The sequence below is a fragment of the Anopheles funestus genome, chromosome X (genome assembly GCF_943734845.2).
Source record: "Anopheles funestus chromosome X, idAnoFuneDA-416_04, whole genome shotgun sequence".
Lineage (NCBI taxonomy): Eukaryota > Metazoa > Arthropoda > Insecta > Diptera > Culicidae > Anopheles > Anopheles funestus.
This window is the reverse complement of record NC_064597.1, coordinates 11,904,685-11,922,333: the sequence shown is the minus strand read 5'-3', so window position 1 is coordinate 11,922,333 and position 17,649 is coordinate 11,904,685. Positions and strand designations below refer to the sequence as shown.

The window sequence follows — 17,649 nt, the reverse complement described above, 5'->3', positions numbered from 1 at the left end:
CATTTCTATATTTATGTAGGGGTGAATTTTAAGTTTTTGTCGTATGGTTTTTATTTCAATTTAAATTGTGTGTAACTATGTTAAATATGTTTCTTTCGTTTATTAAAGTACTTTTGTTGAGGCAAATACGCTGTATTAATATTTTCCGTTTATTTTGATTACATGTGAAATTATATTAAACAATCTTAACACTAAAACTACCAAGCGTTTTAAGCGTTTTTCGTTCTTGATTATTTTTAAAAATAATTTCGAAGAGTTGGAGTATAATTTATTTTTTCGTGGACATTTTACTATAGAATGTATATGTAAAATTCATGGTTCAACTATTATAGCATTCTTCAACCCCAAAAAAATATTTTCATGAAAATTAAGCGTTCCAAGCAAAATGACTAGTTCGATAGTTTTAGTGTTCAATTAATTAAATTAATAAACTAATTAAATTAATTAGATTATTTGTCTGAAAACTTTTTTAAGTAGGGGGTTTACAGGAAAAATGTTTTTATTTTGTATATTTCAGCTATTTCTCTCATATTTCTTTTTTTATTAGTAAAAACGTGTTCCTCCCTTCCTTCCTTTATTGTTGCATAAAAAATACTCTTAAAATTATAGTTTAATTATAGCAAATGTTCAGCGACCTGGCACTATGAAACAGCCTGTTTTAGCTACATGTTCAAGCAAGATTGCAATTATACCTGTTTTTCCTGCATAAAGGTATTCAAGACTATGGAATCGGTGGGGATTAAGCTACATGGAGGATTAATCCATATTAAGGTAATCGTTAATAGACCCTTAGGTGTCTAAAATTAAGCCATTTTTTATTTTTTGAATAATAAAAAATTAATTAATTCACCTTTATCCCCCGTTCCGCTTTCCGTTCTACATCCGTAATATTGAATAAAAATTTAACATTTAATAAGTTTAATTTTGTGTTTAATACAAGATCTCTCCTATTTCTTTATTTTAAGCCATTTTTTATTTTTTGAATAATAAAAAATCAATTATTTCACCTTTACCATTCAGCTATCCGGGTGTTGAAAATTTGCTATAAAATCTTCACTATAATCCTTCATTTCTTTCCCATTTAAATAGGTCTGCATCGAAGTCCAAAGCCATCTTGCAGCAGCGGCAAACATCAACGGAGTTCGGCACCGGTGTACCAAGTGGTAGTACGTGGCAACAACCATACCGATTGATATTCTGGCCCGTGCTGGCTAACCAGACGAGGGTTTGCTTTTTCGCATCCTGGGCACGCACACATGGCCACGGTGTGTGTTTTGCACATTGCACGCCCGCACATTCACATCCGATCCGTTTTATCTGGCATTGGCGATCTATCCAAAACTGTCAGCTGAACCAAGGCTCATAAATCCTGCGAGAGTGCGCGTACGGCATAGCCATATTATGCAGGTGAGATATTGCAGGTGAGAGGAAAAAAAAGGTCTACTGCAAGCTAAGGCTACGTAATCACTGGCCAGCAATGTGTGTCATAATCTGGTTTTGTTTTTTTAGCGATGTTTCTTGGTTTAGATCATTCGAATGAAATCGAAAGGTTTTTTTGCTATAAACGCTTTAAGGAGATCTCAGAAAATTAGAAGTTAATTGTGAACTAGATTTCCCAATATTCAGATGCTACGATAATGACTCTGCAGGAGGACCTAAATGCCTTCACGACCTCCTGGAACACCTGTTTATTCTAAGCAAATCTTTGGTGTCTCAACTTCATGTCCACAACGACTCCAAATCGAAGTTCATCAAATATGGAATCGGTATTATAGGTCCAATAACATTACCCAGAAAACCTGCAGATATTCATTAATTCTTGAATGTCTTGTCTATTGCAACTCTAAATATTCATTTAGGTTTTAGAATTCATGAATTTCTGGGAGTTTGTAAGAGTCCCAATATCTCCACAGGTGACTTGCAGGAGTTATATTCCATATATGGTAATATCTCTACAGGAGAGTTGATGCTAGTACCAGATCTTCTTCAAGAAGACGATGTACAAAATAACCTATAAAAGCATTTAAAAGCAGCACTATTCAATATTTGCGATAGAGTCACCTCCTCTTGTCTTGAGTCTTGAGGATCCCAAATTCTTTGATTCTCTCTTCAACAAATGACTGTTCCAACAGTGGCAGCGTTGTCAGAGTCACAGTTGATGACGTATCGATGGCATATTAATTGCTTTCCAATGTTTCTGTCAACCTTTGCATACGAAGTTGTCGGACATATTTCTACTGCATCTACGCACATTCTACCGTTCCATATTTCGCTCTATACATTCAAATTCCAACTGCTCTTGGTTGTGAGAAATGAAGTGCTCCGCGAAACGCATTGACATGTACGCAGCTGATTACTTCCGAGCGTGGTACAAATCGGTTTCACTTTCCCACTGTGTCATGCAGTGTAGGTCCACCGATTTTCCACCCATAAACTTCGGCATGCCCTTGTTATTTGCTACAAACATTCCGCATCAGCTCAAAAGTTGCATCTAGCGCCAATGATCGCGGCACACCGATCGACCATCGTACTCATCACACTGTGCGGCTCTCGCTAGCATAAACCATCGGCGTCTGACAAGTCTAAAAATGTGATTTCAGTTTAATTATAATTTATTCATTGTGACACACTCAAAGAGATGCAGTGGTGGAAAAATATTCCTGCTGTATGATGGTTCTTTCCATTTCCTTTTTTTTTGTTTTGCTTTAGCTCACCAAGCACGCTTCATCGGTGTTTTCCACGTTGGAAAACGTTGGGACAACGTGAAGAAGAAAGTAGAAAAAAAACACCCCGCATATATGGGAAGGAGGTTTTAGGAGATTTGGAAACGAAGGATGGATGCACTTTCACCACCTTGCTTCTAATTACATGCAGGCGACGCGGGCACGGCGTGCACGCGCATGCTGCAATAATTTATTGTCTGGTGCCGCGACCAGGATCCGTGCGGTGCGGATTTAATGGCAACGCGGTGGGGAATGATTTTCCAGCCGAACGGTAAACTTGCCACCGTTGTCAACGTCTAACGTTGGCCGGGTACGTGTACCGGGGTTGTTGCTTAATCATTCCAATATGTTTGTCAGTCATAATCAGTCAGCGGTTGCAGTGGCATCTTTGCCTTTTCGGCTATTTCCGTTAATTGCTCGGCGGTTGCTTGCACTCAATTATGGTTCGTACGTTTGCGCGTTTGCGAGACCCAGGCTCATACGATCTCCCTACCCGGTTGCCTAAACGTACGATCGATGGATCATTGTGCGTTGGTTCTCTCCTCTGAGCGGCATACTTCTGGTACAATGTGTCATATAATTTAAAAGTGTGTGCTGTAGAATTTATTTTTCATCTGAAGGAAGCAGTCCAACTCGATTGCAAAACGCATTTCTGGCAGTTGAATGATTATTTCAAGCAAAAACCCCCATTTTCACCCTAACCTAACTATTCCAAGTCGTAAACAAAGACATCTTTACGCCGGGTAAAACCCGATCCGTACTCCAAAATCCCATTGTGCACCCATTGTTTTGGACCTGTTCGGCAGGAAAATGGTACGGAGACACTTCACACACTAGCGTGCAGGGTGTCTCTCCCTTTACCCATATCGCAAAGACATTGGAGGGGTTATAATGGAATTAAGATTTTCTTTCCATCGAGTGGTGGCGCAGCGTTCGCACAAGTGCATCTAAAATAATTAGAAAGTAATGAAATTACCAGTGTGCACCCTTCGACTCGAGGTGTCTGCAAACAATAAATCACAAGCCGGTGTAATTCGATTGAGATGACATAATGAAGAGATATCGTTTCCGACACCGGTTTTTTGTCCCAAGTGTTTGGTGTTTATGTTTAGTTTATATTCCTGTTTTAGAGTATTTACTTAAAATAAAATATTTCAAGAATTTGACATAAGACATTGACATTGACAATGGCGAAAATTTCTTCTTTCTTTAGTGTTGCTATAATTGCTATAAAATTTTTTAAAAAAATCCTCTTCCCTTCACTACCTCACATCCTTGCCTCCAGACTAGTGTGTACACACTCACAATCAGAGAGATTTTAGGAAACGGAAAAGAAAAGTCGGAAAAACATTTCCCCGTGCCCCTTTTGGCTCGTGACGGGACCCAACCAAAAAAAAACACAAATGGAAGAAAAATCGGAAAGCAGTGAAGCGCAAAGCCATCTGTAATTCACTTTCGGACCAGCCGTAACATAAAACATTCCCTCGCCTTTCCCTATGACGCGCTTCTATGTGGTCTAATCGTACATCCCACGGGGACTCTTGCAAAGTACTCCTCGACGTTGGATTACTGCTTTTCCTTTTTGCCCTTCTTTTTTTTCGCAAGTGCGATGACGTATAATTTGTACCACAAACAATGGAAACATGAAGCCGAAGGATTGCGACTTAATGGGGTATAGTGTGTGTGTGTGTGAGTGTTTCAATGAGATTTTATTCACCCTGAGGAATCATTTTTAGAGGGAATGGAAGAGTGAGAGAGAGAGATGTTGCGCAGATCACCTCATGGATGGCTGGGAGGGTAGATTATGTTTTGCCTCGTACGGTAAACATTACACCCCATTAACGGTGTTCGGTGGCTGGCAACCTTCAGGGACACTACACGCACAGCACAGATGACGGTGCGTTATTGGGGGTTTATCTATGTTTTGAGGATTAATCTCAGCGTGTGACACCCTATACCAGGGGTGGACCGAGGGAAGAAGCTAGCCGGCAACCACCGGAGGATGTCAGAATTCATCTTGAAAACGGTGGTTAGGACACTACACTGAACGAGCCTTATCACTGCGAGCACCATTTCAATCAGTTTGTCAAACAAATCGTTTATCGTCCACATGGTTGAAAAAGAGCAACTGTCGCATAACTGTCGTCCTGCTGGTACTGGTGTAAGGAGTAGTGAAGGGAAAAATGAACGAACCTGGTGGAACGGTTCCGTTTCATAACAGGAGTGAACGACATCAGGTTAAAAAAATGTCGCTCCTCAGTTCCATTCCAACACCGATCCAACACCGTTCAAAAGTTCCTACGAACGACAGCACAAATATTGTTCATAAGTTCCTGAGAACGATCGCTCCAAAATCCGCTCCAATGAACTAGAAATGAGAATAACAACTCTTTTTAGTGAGTCGACTCAGAGCGAATGAATCGTTATTAGAAGTCAGCTCGTTTAAACGACTCATTTCGGAGTCATAAAAAAACCATTCGGTCATTTTACTCACTCATGAGTGTAAGCATATAGTCGTGATGAGTCGATGAGTAAATACGTTAGTTGAAGCGAAAACGTGCGAGTGAGTTGAAATTTTGAGTAATTTAGCAAATTTTATAAATTTATTTATTTAAAATTGGTTGAAATAAGTTTCTTTTCATTCAAATAATGCTTTAAATTAAAAAAAGAATAAGAAATAAAAAAAAAAATTAAAAAATTTTCAACTGGAAAATTTCATAAGGCTTACCCCTTACGATTTTTTTGGGAAATTTTTAAAAAAATTAAATTGTTTTATTTTAATGCCAATGGGTTGCAATAAGTTTCTTTTCACTCTAATAATGCTTGAAATAAAAATAGAATGAAAAATAATAAAAAAATCAAAAAATTAAAAAAAAATGAAAATTTTTCTCATTTTTGCACCAAATTTTGCCTATAACTCGGTCGGTATCCAACGAATCGCCAATCTTTAACCTGTGGTCGATAGATGGCAACAATGGCTACATTTTCTTCTTGGACAGCCATGCCCTCAGATGTCTGTGCCAGAAGTTATTCGAGGAACCATGTTCCTTACCCTGTTTGAGAAAATGTAAAATTTTCCTCATTTTTGAGCAATGTAGCAAAAATTTTAAATGTGATATATTTTGATGGGAATTTGTTGCAATAAGTTTCTTTTCACTTAAATAGTGCTTTAAATTAAAAAAAGAATAAAAAATCAGAAAAAAATGTCAAAAAAAATTTCCACTCGAAAATTTCATAAGGCTTACCCCTTACGATTTTTTGAGAAATTTTGCAAAAAAAATTAAATTGATTTATTTTCATGCCAATTGGTAGAAATAAGCTTCTTTTCACTCAATTAATGCTTTAAATAAAAAAAAGAATAAAAAATAATAATAAAAATAAAAAATTATATAAATTTGAAAATTTCATAAGTCTCATTTTTACATCAAGTTTTGCCTATAACTCGGTCGGTATCCAACGGATCGCCAATCTGTAACCTGTGGTCGATAGATGGCACCAATGGCTACATTTTCTTCTTGGACTTGGACACATCTTGGATAAATGTGATATATTTTAATGCGAATTTGTTACAATAAGTTTCTTTTCACTCAAATAATGCTTTAAATTAAAAGAAGAATAAAAAATCAGAAAAAATAAAAAAAAAATTTCAACTCGTAAATTTCATAAGGCTTACCCCTTACGTTTTTTTTTTGAGAAATTTTGCAAAAAAAATTAAATTGATTTATTTTAATGCCAATTGGTTGAAATAAGTTTCTTTTCACTCAAATAATGCTTTAAATAAAAAAAGAATATAACACAATAAAAAAATAAAAAACCCTAAAATTTGAAAATTTCATAAGGCTAATTTCTAAGGCACATTTTCGTTTCAACTCACGTATTTACTCTTTTTGCGACTCGACTCACCACGGCTACATGCTTACACTTCTGAGTGAGTAAGTGAAAAAAAAGTCGCTAAAACTCCTCGTGATGAGTGAACGAAACGAACGAGTTTACAACGTTTCAACTCACCAAATATCGTTCCTAAAGTTCCAATCAACGATGATCCCAAACATCGTTCCTATGAACGTCACTCCAAATATCGTTCCTAAAGTTCCTTAAAATGATCGCTCCTATGATTGAAGCTCCAAATATCGGTCCTGATAATACAGCAATGAGCCGTAATAAGGAAATAAACTATCATTTATTACGAATGTAATCCATTAAATCAATCCCATCCGGACCGTCCCCCGTAGCATGGACTGACTATCCGGCTACGTGGTAAAATAAGTCTTGATACGGCTAGGCCGTTCTAACCGAGCAAAAAAAAAATAATAATTTATTAATAAACATAATAATATATTAATAATAATAATAATTTTATGGACTATATTAAATGTTATGTTATGTTAAGTGTTATGCTACTTTTCACTGTAAATTTAATTTTCACATGGTACTCACATAGTAATTAAAAAAAAGGTTATAATTTTGCTTGTATATGAAGTGCGCGGTAGTCAATCAATTGATGTAGTAATCTCGATGTTCTTTTCTAGGCTTGCCAAAATCTTCTAAACTCGCACCTGTTTTCTTTCGCACCTGATTGAATTTATTTTACTTACCCGTGTAAATGATAGTTTGATTGCTGTTTTGGAACCAAAAAAAAATTATTTTTTTCATTTTTTTTGCACAAAAACACATATGCACCAAAATGGCGCTTAGGCACAATAACCGCATTTTTTAATACACGCAATAAATTTCACGCACTAAAGAGCTTAATCAACAAACTATTTCGATGTAACACACTTTCGAGAAATCGACATAACCTTTTTTTTCACCCAAGAACAATCAACACTTGCTTTTTTGTGGTGCACAAAGGCACATACGCACTTCAATACTCTTTGATACATTTAAAATAGCCTCCAATAGCCACATTTTTCTACACACAACGCATTAAGCTAATTGGGAAATAAACATAAATTTTTTTCAAAAAAAAAAACAACCCACACTTCCATTTTTTTTCTATGCACAAAAGCACATACACAATAAAAAAAAACCCTTTTCTCATTTACAAAATTACGATTTCACGCAATAAGGAAATTTTCTTATTGAGAAATTGACATAACTTTTTTTCACTCAAAAACAACCGACACTTGATTTTTTTTCTTGTGACACATTTAAAATACATTTCAAACAGCCTAAAACTTCCGGATTTTTTCTATAAACGATTTCACGCAAATGACGAATTCGGAAAATAAGCACAACTTTTTTTTCACCCAAAAAACCATTTTTTCTATGCACAAAAACACATACACATTTCAGTGCTCTTTTGGCATATTTAAAACACATTTTTAAACAACACATTTAAAACAGCCTACAATGGCCACATTTTTAATAAACACTTTTTAAACTCATTAAACACATTTAAAACACATTTAAAACAGCCCACAATGGCCACAATTTAATAAACACTTTTTAAACTCATTTAACACATTTAAAACACATTTAAAACAGCCTACAAAGGCCACATTTTTAATAAACACTTTTAAACACATTTAAAAAACAGACACTCACTTTTATAACATTTTTTCACTTAAAAAACAATCAACACTTACAATTTTTATCTGTGTACTTTTCACAACATGTTCATAAAGTTTTTTTTAAATTCCAAATTTTATTAATTAGCCGAGCCCGTTTACGCCATTATTTTATGATAAAACTTAATGGCAAAATTACACCACACAACACAAATGCAAATAATTTGCCATGTGTAGTACACGCATAGTAACACGCACTGATTTTAAAATTCCTTCGCTCTCACACACAATGATAACTTAGAACGTAGGAGTAAGAACGCAAGCACCTGCCTGTGCAGGTAATCGAAAGATCGAACAAATCTTGTTATCGCTTCACCACTACCAACACAATACCGGTAGCGGAGCATTGATGGATAGAACAGTCCGGCATTGATGTCTTGTGAAGTGTCAAAAGAGTTCAAACAGGTCAAAAGAGACAAACGCACTACCTCGTTACACCTGCACATAGCGGCTTTCACTTGTTTCAATCGTTTTTTCGAGCTTTGCACAGTATTTTACTTGCAAAAGAAAACTCACATGGTTTTAAAATGCAATGAGCAATTAAAATTTTGCATTTGCTTTTAGAAGATAAAACAGTTTTTGATTTTGGGGCCATTTTTCTTTTAAACAATGGCCTTCTTCTTCCACTTACACTTGCACTAACACGAGAGGTGACGCTAACACAAGCCAAGCCGACGCCGGCAACAATTTAAACATGTGCCAGGCAAATTTTCACTTTTAAACACACAAATTGTTATTACTAAACAGTCTTTGAATGTAATAAAATCCTCGACACCAAAGGACGCCACTTTTTGGCACCAAAAAAGTGTAAAACCGCGTTGTACCGAAAGTTTTTTTTTCATTACTTATGCGTACTGCTGCCCGATCGCTACTGATCGCAATTTCTCCTTATCTCACGATCATTATCTCTTCCGCTTGCGTTATCACGATACACCCACACAACTATAAGCGGCGACTCAACTTCTCTCATTCTTTCGCACACACTTCGCTCCTCCGTGAGAGAGGAGATCAAATCCGTTCTTAAATTAAAATTTAAATTTAATTAAAAAATGCCTTAAAAGGCATGAAAAATGTATGCAAATAAACACTTTTTAATAACATTTTAATAAAACATTACGGTTGTGATTAGTAGGAAAATGGTTTAATTAATGATTTAATTAGCAAACCGAGCCCCTTTTCCATACTAGCAGAAAGGTTTTTTTTCTAGTGTTGTGCTTATCGAATCTTTTGAAAAGATGCATATGAATCTTCAGTGAAGAGTCATTCAAATCATGAGCCGGCTCCTAAAATGTTTATAAATTGTCATAAATTGAAAGGAATCCAGCAAGATTGATGAATCTCTTATTATTCGCTGCCAAATAAATTAAATTTCCATATTTCTACATTTCGATTTCCAATCACATTTCCATTCTACAAGAACCCACCTGACCGGCGTGGCCCTAGGCGGCCACCTACTCCACCTGCAGTAAAATCCGCCACTGGTTTAGGTTTGATTTTGTACAAGTGGACAACCTGCAGAAGCGATTCTTCTTCTTCTTGGCTTAACGACCTTACACAGGTCACGCCGGCCATTTCTGGCTTACTAGACTTATTTTACCACGTAGCCGGATAGTCAGTCCTTGCTACGGCGGGACGGTCCGGATAGGATTTGAACCCGGTCCGGCCGTGTGGACTGGCGCCGTTTATCACATGCACCACCGGGCCGCCCCCGCAGAAGCGATTACAGCCCGTTATTTAGTTTTTAGAACCGTTTTGTAAACTTTAAAAAGTGAACATGTATTTCGTAAAGCCTACATTTAGGCGCATTTTGCTGTAATTCAATTTTTTTTTTGTTTTTCTTTCTTTTTTTAGAGAACATATCTCATTTGTATAAAGATTTAGTATATTCTTTTATAACCTTCACGTATTACTCATTCAACTACTACAACGATTTGAGACTTTTTGATACTCCTAATGTCCAACAGCATTATCGGATACGAACACATATATTCGCCATGAAACCCGCACGATGTATGAGACCTTCACAGTGGAGAGATCACCAGGATAACACTTTTGGTCTTGGTCCATGTCGCTGTCCACGTTTTCAGCTGTGACTCGTATTCTGTCGCTATAATGTGTATCGATCCTTCTAATATCCTCTGGATTTATGACTCGGTTATGTGGATCCACTCCTCTTACTCCGAAGAGCTCACGGGATGATGTATCTTGCCCTTCCAAGGTGGAGTGGAAAATAATTCTTATCTATTCTGTTAGATATCTTCTTCTACTACACCGAAGACTAAGTTTCTTTGGCAACGAAATAGTTAAAAAAATGTTCGTAGAATTTTGTCTATTTCCAAAATTTCTATAAATAACCATAGGAGGTCGTCGTCTATAACATGCTGCATACTTAGTGTTAGATCCAAACCCTCAAGGAGCGTCTTCTCGTTAATATTTTGCCGAACAGAACTCTAAATACATTCAGAAAACAGCAGACACTTCCGTAAGTGTGTTTCCATTTCCATTTTTCATTTCTCAATCATTTTCCTCTTCAAAAGATATCATTCTTTACAAAATGTTGCACGTCCTTAAACTGATAACTAACAGCGCCTACTACGTGCATAACGCCATAATATACAATTAATAACTGATCTGGTTTAATCCGTCCTGTAAGATCAATTTTATTGAGCATTTGATACATGGTTATTCAGAAAAAAAAACAAATGATTTCGTTTATATTTCGCTTGTCCGTTGCAACGCACGCGCGTGCAAAACGGACCCAACAATTGGAAAGAATTAAACAAAAAAAAAACAAAAAGGATAAACCAACATCCTACGCGCGCAACCTACAGTGTGTGTTCGTACGATGCATTACACAAACCCGGCAGGACGCATTCAATTTGTATGACGGCGTTTCGATTATTTACAGTGCTATAAGAGTAGATACATTCCTTCTTTTTTTTTGCTAAACACACACACACGCACGCACACAAACCTACACATATATACCCGACATAACTCTACCGACCGTCAATCTAGCTGTACCGGATGCTAGAGTTTCGCTATCTTCTCTCGTCAATTTGCTAATTTGCTAGTTGCGTCGTAAAAAAAAACAAAAAACGCCACAGAGTGCCACGCCGGTTTGGGGCGGTTGGTACAGGCAGGTAAAAGCAATGGATTTAAAAAAAAACTTGGTGTAACATATAAACAAGACAAAGGGTGTTGAATGGGGCGTGCGCCCTCCAACAAACAACTTATATGGGTACCGTACGTAACGTTAGGTGCTGGCTAAGCGGTAGCTAAAAATGGATTAGTGGAGTGGTATACACCTCCACGTTAGAACGATCCTTATATGCAGGCTGCAGTAACAAACAAAACAATTTCAACTTAACGAAGCGCACACGAGCATATGTACTCGTACCTTTCTAGTTATTAGTGTGCCAAGCCATTTGAGGTGTGTTTTTTTTCTATATTGCCCCCGTGAAAGACTTATCACTAACCTATATTTGCAATAAAAATGATTGGGTTTAAGTAGTTGTGATCTGGGGAGCGATATGATACGCTCCCGCTACAAAAACAAGAAAACAGACCCAAAAAAAACAGAGATAAACAAGAGCCCAACTTAATTGAGCGCAAATGATCGTTTGTCGCGATTTTTCCCACGCGAAATCGTGCGTGCCTTAAAGGCGGCCGCATTAATGAACCGCTGTTCGGCTTTGACCGTTTTCCGCAGCCGCTCCGGTTCGTCCATCTTCGGACCGAGCTGAAGCACCTCGCGCACAAACACATTCTCCGCCAGGTGCACATTCATGCCGAACCCGAGCGCATTGCGCAGACACGTGTACTGGTGATGGGTTGCCCACGTGCTCAACATCAACAGTTCCCGTCCGAACTTGATGCCTATTTCGGGCGAAATGTCTTCCTCCAGATAGTGGAGCACATCGCGGAACGTTGCACGCTGTACCTTACGATCGCGCTTGGCCCTGTACTTGTGTGCATCGGTTGCGAGCTTTTGGGCTGCCTCGATTAGCATCGGCAGCTCGTCCTCCAGGAACTCGTCGTCGTGCTGCCGGCCAAGCTCGTACATCAGTGCGAGCGTTTCACCTGCAACCATGCGAACCTCCAGTATCGGGCTTTGCAGCATACCGACCAGATTGCGTACGGACGGTACCACACCGGTGCCGGCACCATCGTCCATCAGTGCCACAAACTCCCCGGGCGGCAACAGTGTTAGCAGCAGCGACCAAGCGCTGAGTGCCGCACTGTGCAGTGTACCGGCATCGTTAGTCGCACCGCTCGGGCTATTATCACCCTTGAGGAAGCTACCAGCGAACAGAGTCTGCAACACCTTCATCAGTGGCAGTATCTCACCGAGATCATCCACACCGACGAAGCAAAGCAAACCGAGCGCGGCACAACACTTGGCCCGTGCATCGTACGCCGCCGAACCGTCCTGTGCCGTGCTCAATAATACCGGTTTCAACACCGTCACCAGCTCGCCAATATCTTCCAACGCCTCAATCTGGATCACCAGCAGCGGTATGATGCGGGCAGCCCACGACTGTTCCACACCTTTACCACGCCGCAACGACTTCTCCACCGCATCCATCAGCGTCACCTTCCGGTCGTCCAGAAAGTCCGGGATGTAGTGATGCACCAGCACCTCGTTGATCGTCTGGAACGCATTGATACGCGTCTGCTGTGCCTTATCCGATGCATTCTCGATCGCCTGCAGCAACTTTTCCTCGTACTTCTCGAACCCACTGCTGCCGGATTCGCCCGACTCGCCCGACTCGATGCTACCGTTGTTACCATCCGCTAGCTGCGTCTCCGAATGGCACGAGTACGTACTCGCATTATCGTTTGATGTTTCGTCATCGGACTGATCGTTCGTCTGTTGCCAGCTGTCGGCGGCTGCAAATATTTCCGAATGCAAAACGAAACGCGAAATTAGTACAAAGGAAAGCAACAAATTGCCCAAGCTAAAAACTGGAAAAGTGGTGCTGCGAAGTTTGATTGTTTAGCAATTTCGGGGGGTTTTGTTTTTTGATACTATGTCTTCAACTTTATCTTATCTCCGCACGCATACAGCTCACCTTCTGACCCTTGTACACCACAAATAAAAATGGAAAGGTATTGCATTATATTTCACATTCCAATGCAATGTAAATAGCATTTTTTTCAACAATAATTCATTTTCTTTCCTAAAGGAAAGATGTAAACAACAATTTCAATCAATCAACCTAGAAGTATAAATCAAAATAAACGAAATTATTTTCATTTCCCATTTAACATTTAGCAAAAGTAACACAATTTTTAAAACAAATTTTATAAGAAAACTATTTTCTACATTTGCTTGGGAATATGTTGACAATATAAAAAAACAAAAATTATATGAAATGCATTCAAAATTGCAACACTTTGCTTTAAGTAAAATATATTAGGCTTATATATCTGTCAGAATTTTGTTTTTACAAAGACATTCCTTAGCATTCGAGCATCGAAAAAATGATAAAACATCCCAACAAGACTGTACTACCACCCCATCATTGGGCATCTGATGCATATATATTTTTATATTTAAAAAAAACCATCCCGGATGTGTGCCAATTCCACATCCCATCAAAGTAGACGTTTCATTCTGTTCCAATTGACTGATGACAAACTGCACACTGAGACGACTTTCGGCGATCCCACAAACACCAGATCGACAGATGAAAGCGATGATGAATCGAAAATTGGCCGTGCAGCAGTCATCCTTCGGCTTACATCAAAACCCACCCCGAGATCAGTGCGCAGTCGCGTGCACTACCCACACACACACACAGCCGGATTTGCGGCAAACAGGTGTATGGGTCTAGAGACACACATGAGTGGGGAATGCATTTCATTTCTAATGCGAAACACTTTGTAAAAAAAAACCTACACAAAGATACCAACACAATGGACAAACTGTTGTGGCCCAGTTTTACAATAGTATTGTCTACCCTGCTAATCTCTTTAAGGTAACTTTAAGGTAACTTCAAGGCTCTTTAAGTTTGTCAATATAAATATGAATAAATTGTGGTTTTAATTCCCATCGCTGATCGCTACCGCATTGGCCTTGCTTGGAAGGGGAAGGAAGTGTTTGCATTCTTCTCAATGAGTGGTGCATACACACACACACTCCCATAACATCGCAATGGCCATGCCACAGAACGAGGTCAACCGTGAACCTAAACTAGAAAGAAAAACAAAAGCAAACCAAACTTATGCTCAAGGACACACGCAGCACGCACTGGAAGTGACACGACAGTGGCGAATGTGTGCGTGTGTGAGCGTTCGTGCGGGAATGCGTAACACCAATACACACCTGCGTGCTTTTTCCGATTTCGTGGCATGTTTGATGTGGTGCGCTTCGATGTACCGTGTGCCCCCGTAACAGTAATCCTAACCGTGGCTGATTGAAGGACGGGGTATGATGGGGGTGGCTCTACTTGATGTGGGTTGAATGATGAAACTCACCGAAAACAGCAAAGCACACTATGTTCGCGCCGCCCTGTAAACGAAAGCGAAATGGGTGTATGAGTAAAACAACTAAAACCAAAAAAAAACCCGAAAATGGCACCCAAAAATAGGAAACAATTTTATATGTTGAGATGAAAGGCAGTGAGAAGGAGCTTATGTGATTTTTTTTTACTTTTCGTATTTTTTTTCTCTTCTTTTGTTTTATGACAATGAAATGAATGATAAAAAAATGGCACATTTTTCAGTTTTCTCTAGGTTTAGAAATCGAACCGTTTGCGCGGTACACTGGGTTTGGGGGGAGTGTGCCGCAGAAGCACACTAGAACCGTAGAATGCACCGTTTACGTTTTTACGTTTTTCTCTACATTTTCCTTGCCATTTGTTTGAAGGTTTTTGAAGGGGAACAAAAAGAGGGAATCTACCTTCGGTAGTGCAAATAGGTGGATTCTGCGCAACAACAACAACAACAAAAGACACACATAAAAAGGGAAAAGATCTCGATCGGAACAAAGATAGGTGGTATTTAAAAAAAGGAAAATCCCTAACCACAGCTGTTCTAACCCACCTAGAAAAAAAATTTCACACAGATCACCCACACACACACAAATCTCACGAACACACTATGCACTCCACACACGGTCCACCGAGCCTGGTTTTGTTCGCTCTTAATATAACGCAAAAACTGAAGGGTGGAATGCTTCGAACTAAATGTTCCTTTCTTGACACCTTTTTTTTCCGTGTGTAGCTTTTCGCGCCTAAAAAAGACAGCAATCAGGACCCTTTGACACCTCGGTTTTGCGTGTTTGTCCGCGTGTCCAGCTGCGTGTCTCACACGGGTTGCTGGGACGCGCGTGTGTCAGCTGCACCAGTATCTATGAGATGGCGCTAATCAGGACCGCATCCCTTTTATAAGCCAGTTTTTAGCACCGATTTCGACACTGCTCGCAACAAACGCCACCGCACTCGGAAGCGCTGCACATTGATCCACTTCCGCACCAACACCACCAGCGACGGACGCAAACGGCAAACGCAGCAATGAGTAATTGTCGTGGCCAATGTTATGAAATAATGAACAGTGCATGATGTAGTCCCGCAGGCGTCTTCTTCTAATTCTCTCTCTCTCCCGGTGATGGTTTCGGAACGTGGGGAAATGGGTTGCGTGCAGTCCAACAGAAAATAAAATCAATCAGTTTTGTTCACTGTTCAACACTTTGCCTGTTCCCTTTCCTGTAATACCGTGATACCAGCGCACGATGAGTAATTGTAAAGCAGGTGAAAAAATTACGTACACCGAAGCACAAGGCGTGCGCGTGTTGTGTGTGCTAAGGTAACGCAATCGCAGCTGTCACATGGTAGTTTTCTTTTTGGCAGCCATCTTGTTATTGTTTCCTTCGCTTTGACAGTTCTAGGTACGAACGGTGACACACGCTTGCCTTGTCAGCAAAACGTTTGCAAAACAATTTCTATTTTGCGGGACGTGAATTTTCACAATAAAAAAGGTACAATTTTAATCCAACTGCTGTGATTTCAATAACGTAGATTTAGATATATACTATATTCGGCCTTCTACACATTTATATCACATTTAGAATGTTGAAATTAAGCTGTAGGCAAAACATCGTCATGATTGACTGTTGTTCTTTTGTTGCGAATTTAATTATTTGTTTGATTGTTAACTTCATCAAAATAACAGCGAGATACATTATGTTACGCTAAAATACATTTTCTTTGCAATTTTGGCAAATCCATCAATACAAAATTCTTTTTTTAAAAAAAAAAACTTCACATTTTACAGACTTGTATACACCTTGTGCAAACACAACGCAAGTGGCCAAGTGGCCATCCGGGTTGCAATATCAACATACCTTCTCGTTCTGTCTTATGAACAATCAAACCTACCAAAGCGAGAAAGCATGTTGGTTTGGCTGGTCGGGCAATATTCAGCAACTATTTTTCTGAACTGTACAAACACGAGAAACGATTTTCACAAGTTTGTGCTGCTGTTTTTAACCCGTATTATTGTAATTTACCTGTGGTGAATGATGAAAAAGTATGTCAGATAGAGAGTTTTATTTATTTTAAGTGATTTCGGTGAAAGAAACAACCTATCGCCTGCTAATTTAATTTTAAACCTAAATGAAAGAAAACAATTGAAAGAACTTTAAATCTACCGTCAGCAGTTAACAATTTCAAAATCTGTTCTGTGAATTCAGACTAACATGCGCGCCTTTTCTAAAGCAATCATTCTAGCTTCGTGAACTATTAGGCGCGTGGAACAAAGTTGTCGCCAAGAACGTGAAAAGATAGATCAGGGAATGGCTACAGCCGGTTGAGGAATGGAAAAGCTTGTTCGGCTGAAAACAAACGAAATCGACGGATATATTTGTGAACTTTAATGTAACATAGCCCATCATAAAGGGCACATCAGGTAAGCAAAATGCAGGGTTGCGTGGTCGCTGTAGTAGATTGGGTCGAGGTAACACGAAGGAATATAGCCGATTGAACCCGCGCCAAATATCAAGCGGAGCAAGTGTTTGATATGTAGTATCTTTTCTGCCGGCATGCAAATATTCAGGAGCTTTCTGGCAACCTTCTGTGAGGACAAGATCGAGACAGGATAAGGTTATGTTTCTAGGCGGCATTTTGCAGATGATGCAAACAGCATGCGTGCTATGTGTTTAATATTGAGTTCCCTTTCCTTTGTTCCGGCATGCAGTTGGGACTATTTAGGAGCTATATTTGTAACACTGGGCGGCCCGGTGGTGTATGTGCTAAACGGCGCCGGTTCCACATGACAGGACCGGATATCAAATCCCATCCGGACCGTGTTCTCCCGTAGCAAGGGCTCGCGGTAAGAATAAGTCTAGTAAG

The 17,649-nt window shown here is 39.2% G+C and overlaps 1 protein-coding gene across 4 annotated transcripts; it reads right to left on the bottom strand.

The window, feature by feature from the left end:
* Positions 1 to 10,928: 10,928 nt before the first annotated feature.
* On the bottom strand, positions 10,929 to 16,163 carry LOC125771646 (interferon-related developmental regulator 2). Of its 4 annotated transcripts, none has more exons than XM_049442785.1 (3): positions 16,068 to 16,163; positions 14,625 to 14,810; positions 10,929 to 13,186 (listed from the first exon to the last, which is right to left on the bottom strand). In XM_049442785.1, the coding sequence occupies exons 2-3, from the start codon at positions 14,650 to 14,652 to the stop codon at positions 11,895 to 11,897; spliced, it is 1,320 nt and encodes a 439-aa protein (XP_049298742.1). In that variant the 5' UTR covers positions 14,653 to 14,810; positions 16,068 to 16,163; the 3' UTR covers positions 10,929 to 11,894. The 4 variants fall into 4 exon arrangements, with proteins under 4 accessions (XP_049298742.1, XP_049298647.1, XP_049298471.1 ...); XM_049442690.1 differs by having other exon boundaries at positions 16,015 to 16,146; XM_049442514.1 differs by having other exon boundaries at positions 15,344 to 16,129.
* Between the last annotated feature and the right edge of the window lie 1,486 nt (positions 16,164 to 17,649).

What these genes read in the sequence shown, in the direction of transcription:
- LOC125771646 (XM_049442785.1), bottom strand. Translation starts at nt 14,652, where the DNA reads ATGCCACGAAATCGGAAAAAGCACGCAG. An exon ending in AAATCGGAAAAAGCACGCAG is followed by an intron (nt 13,187 to 14,624) that starts GTGTGTATTGGT and finishes AAATATTTGCAG; the next exon opens with CCGCCGACAGCTGGCAACAG.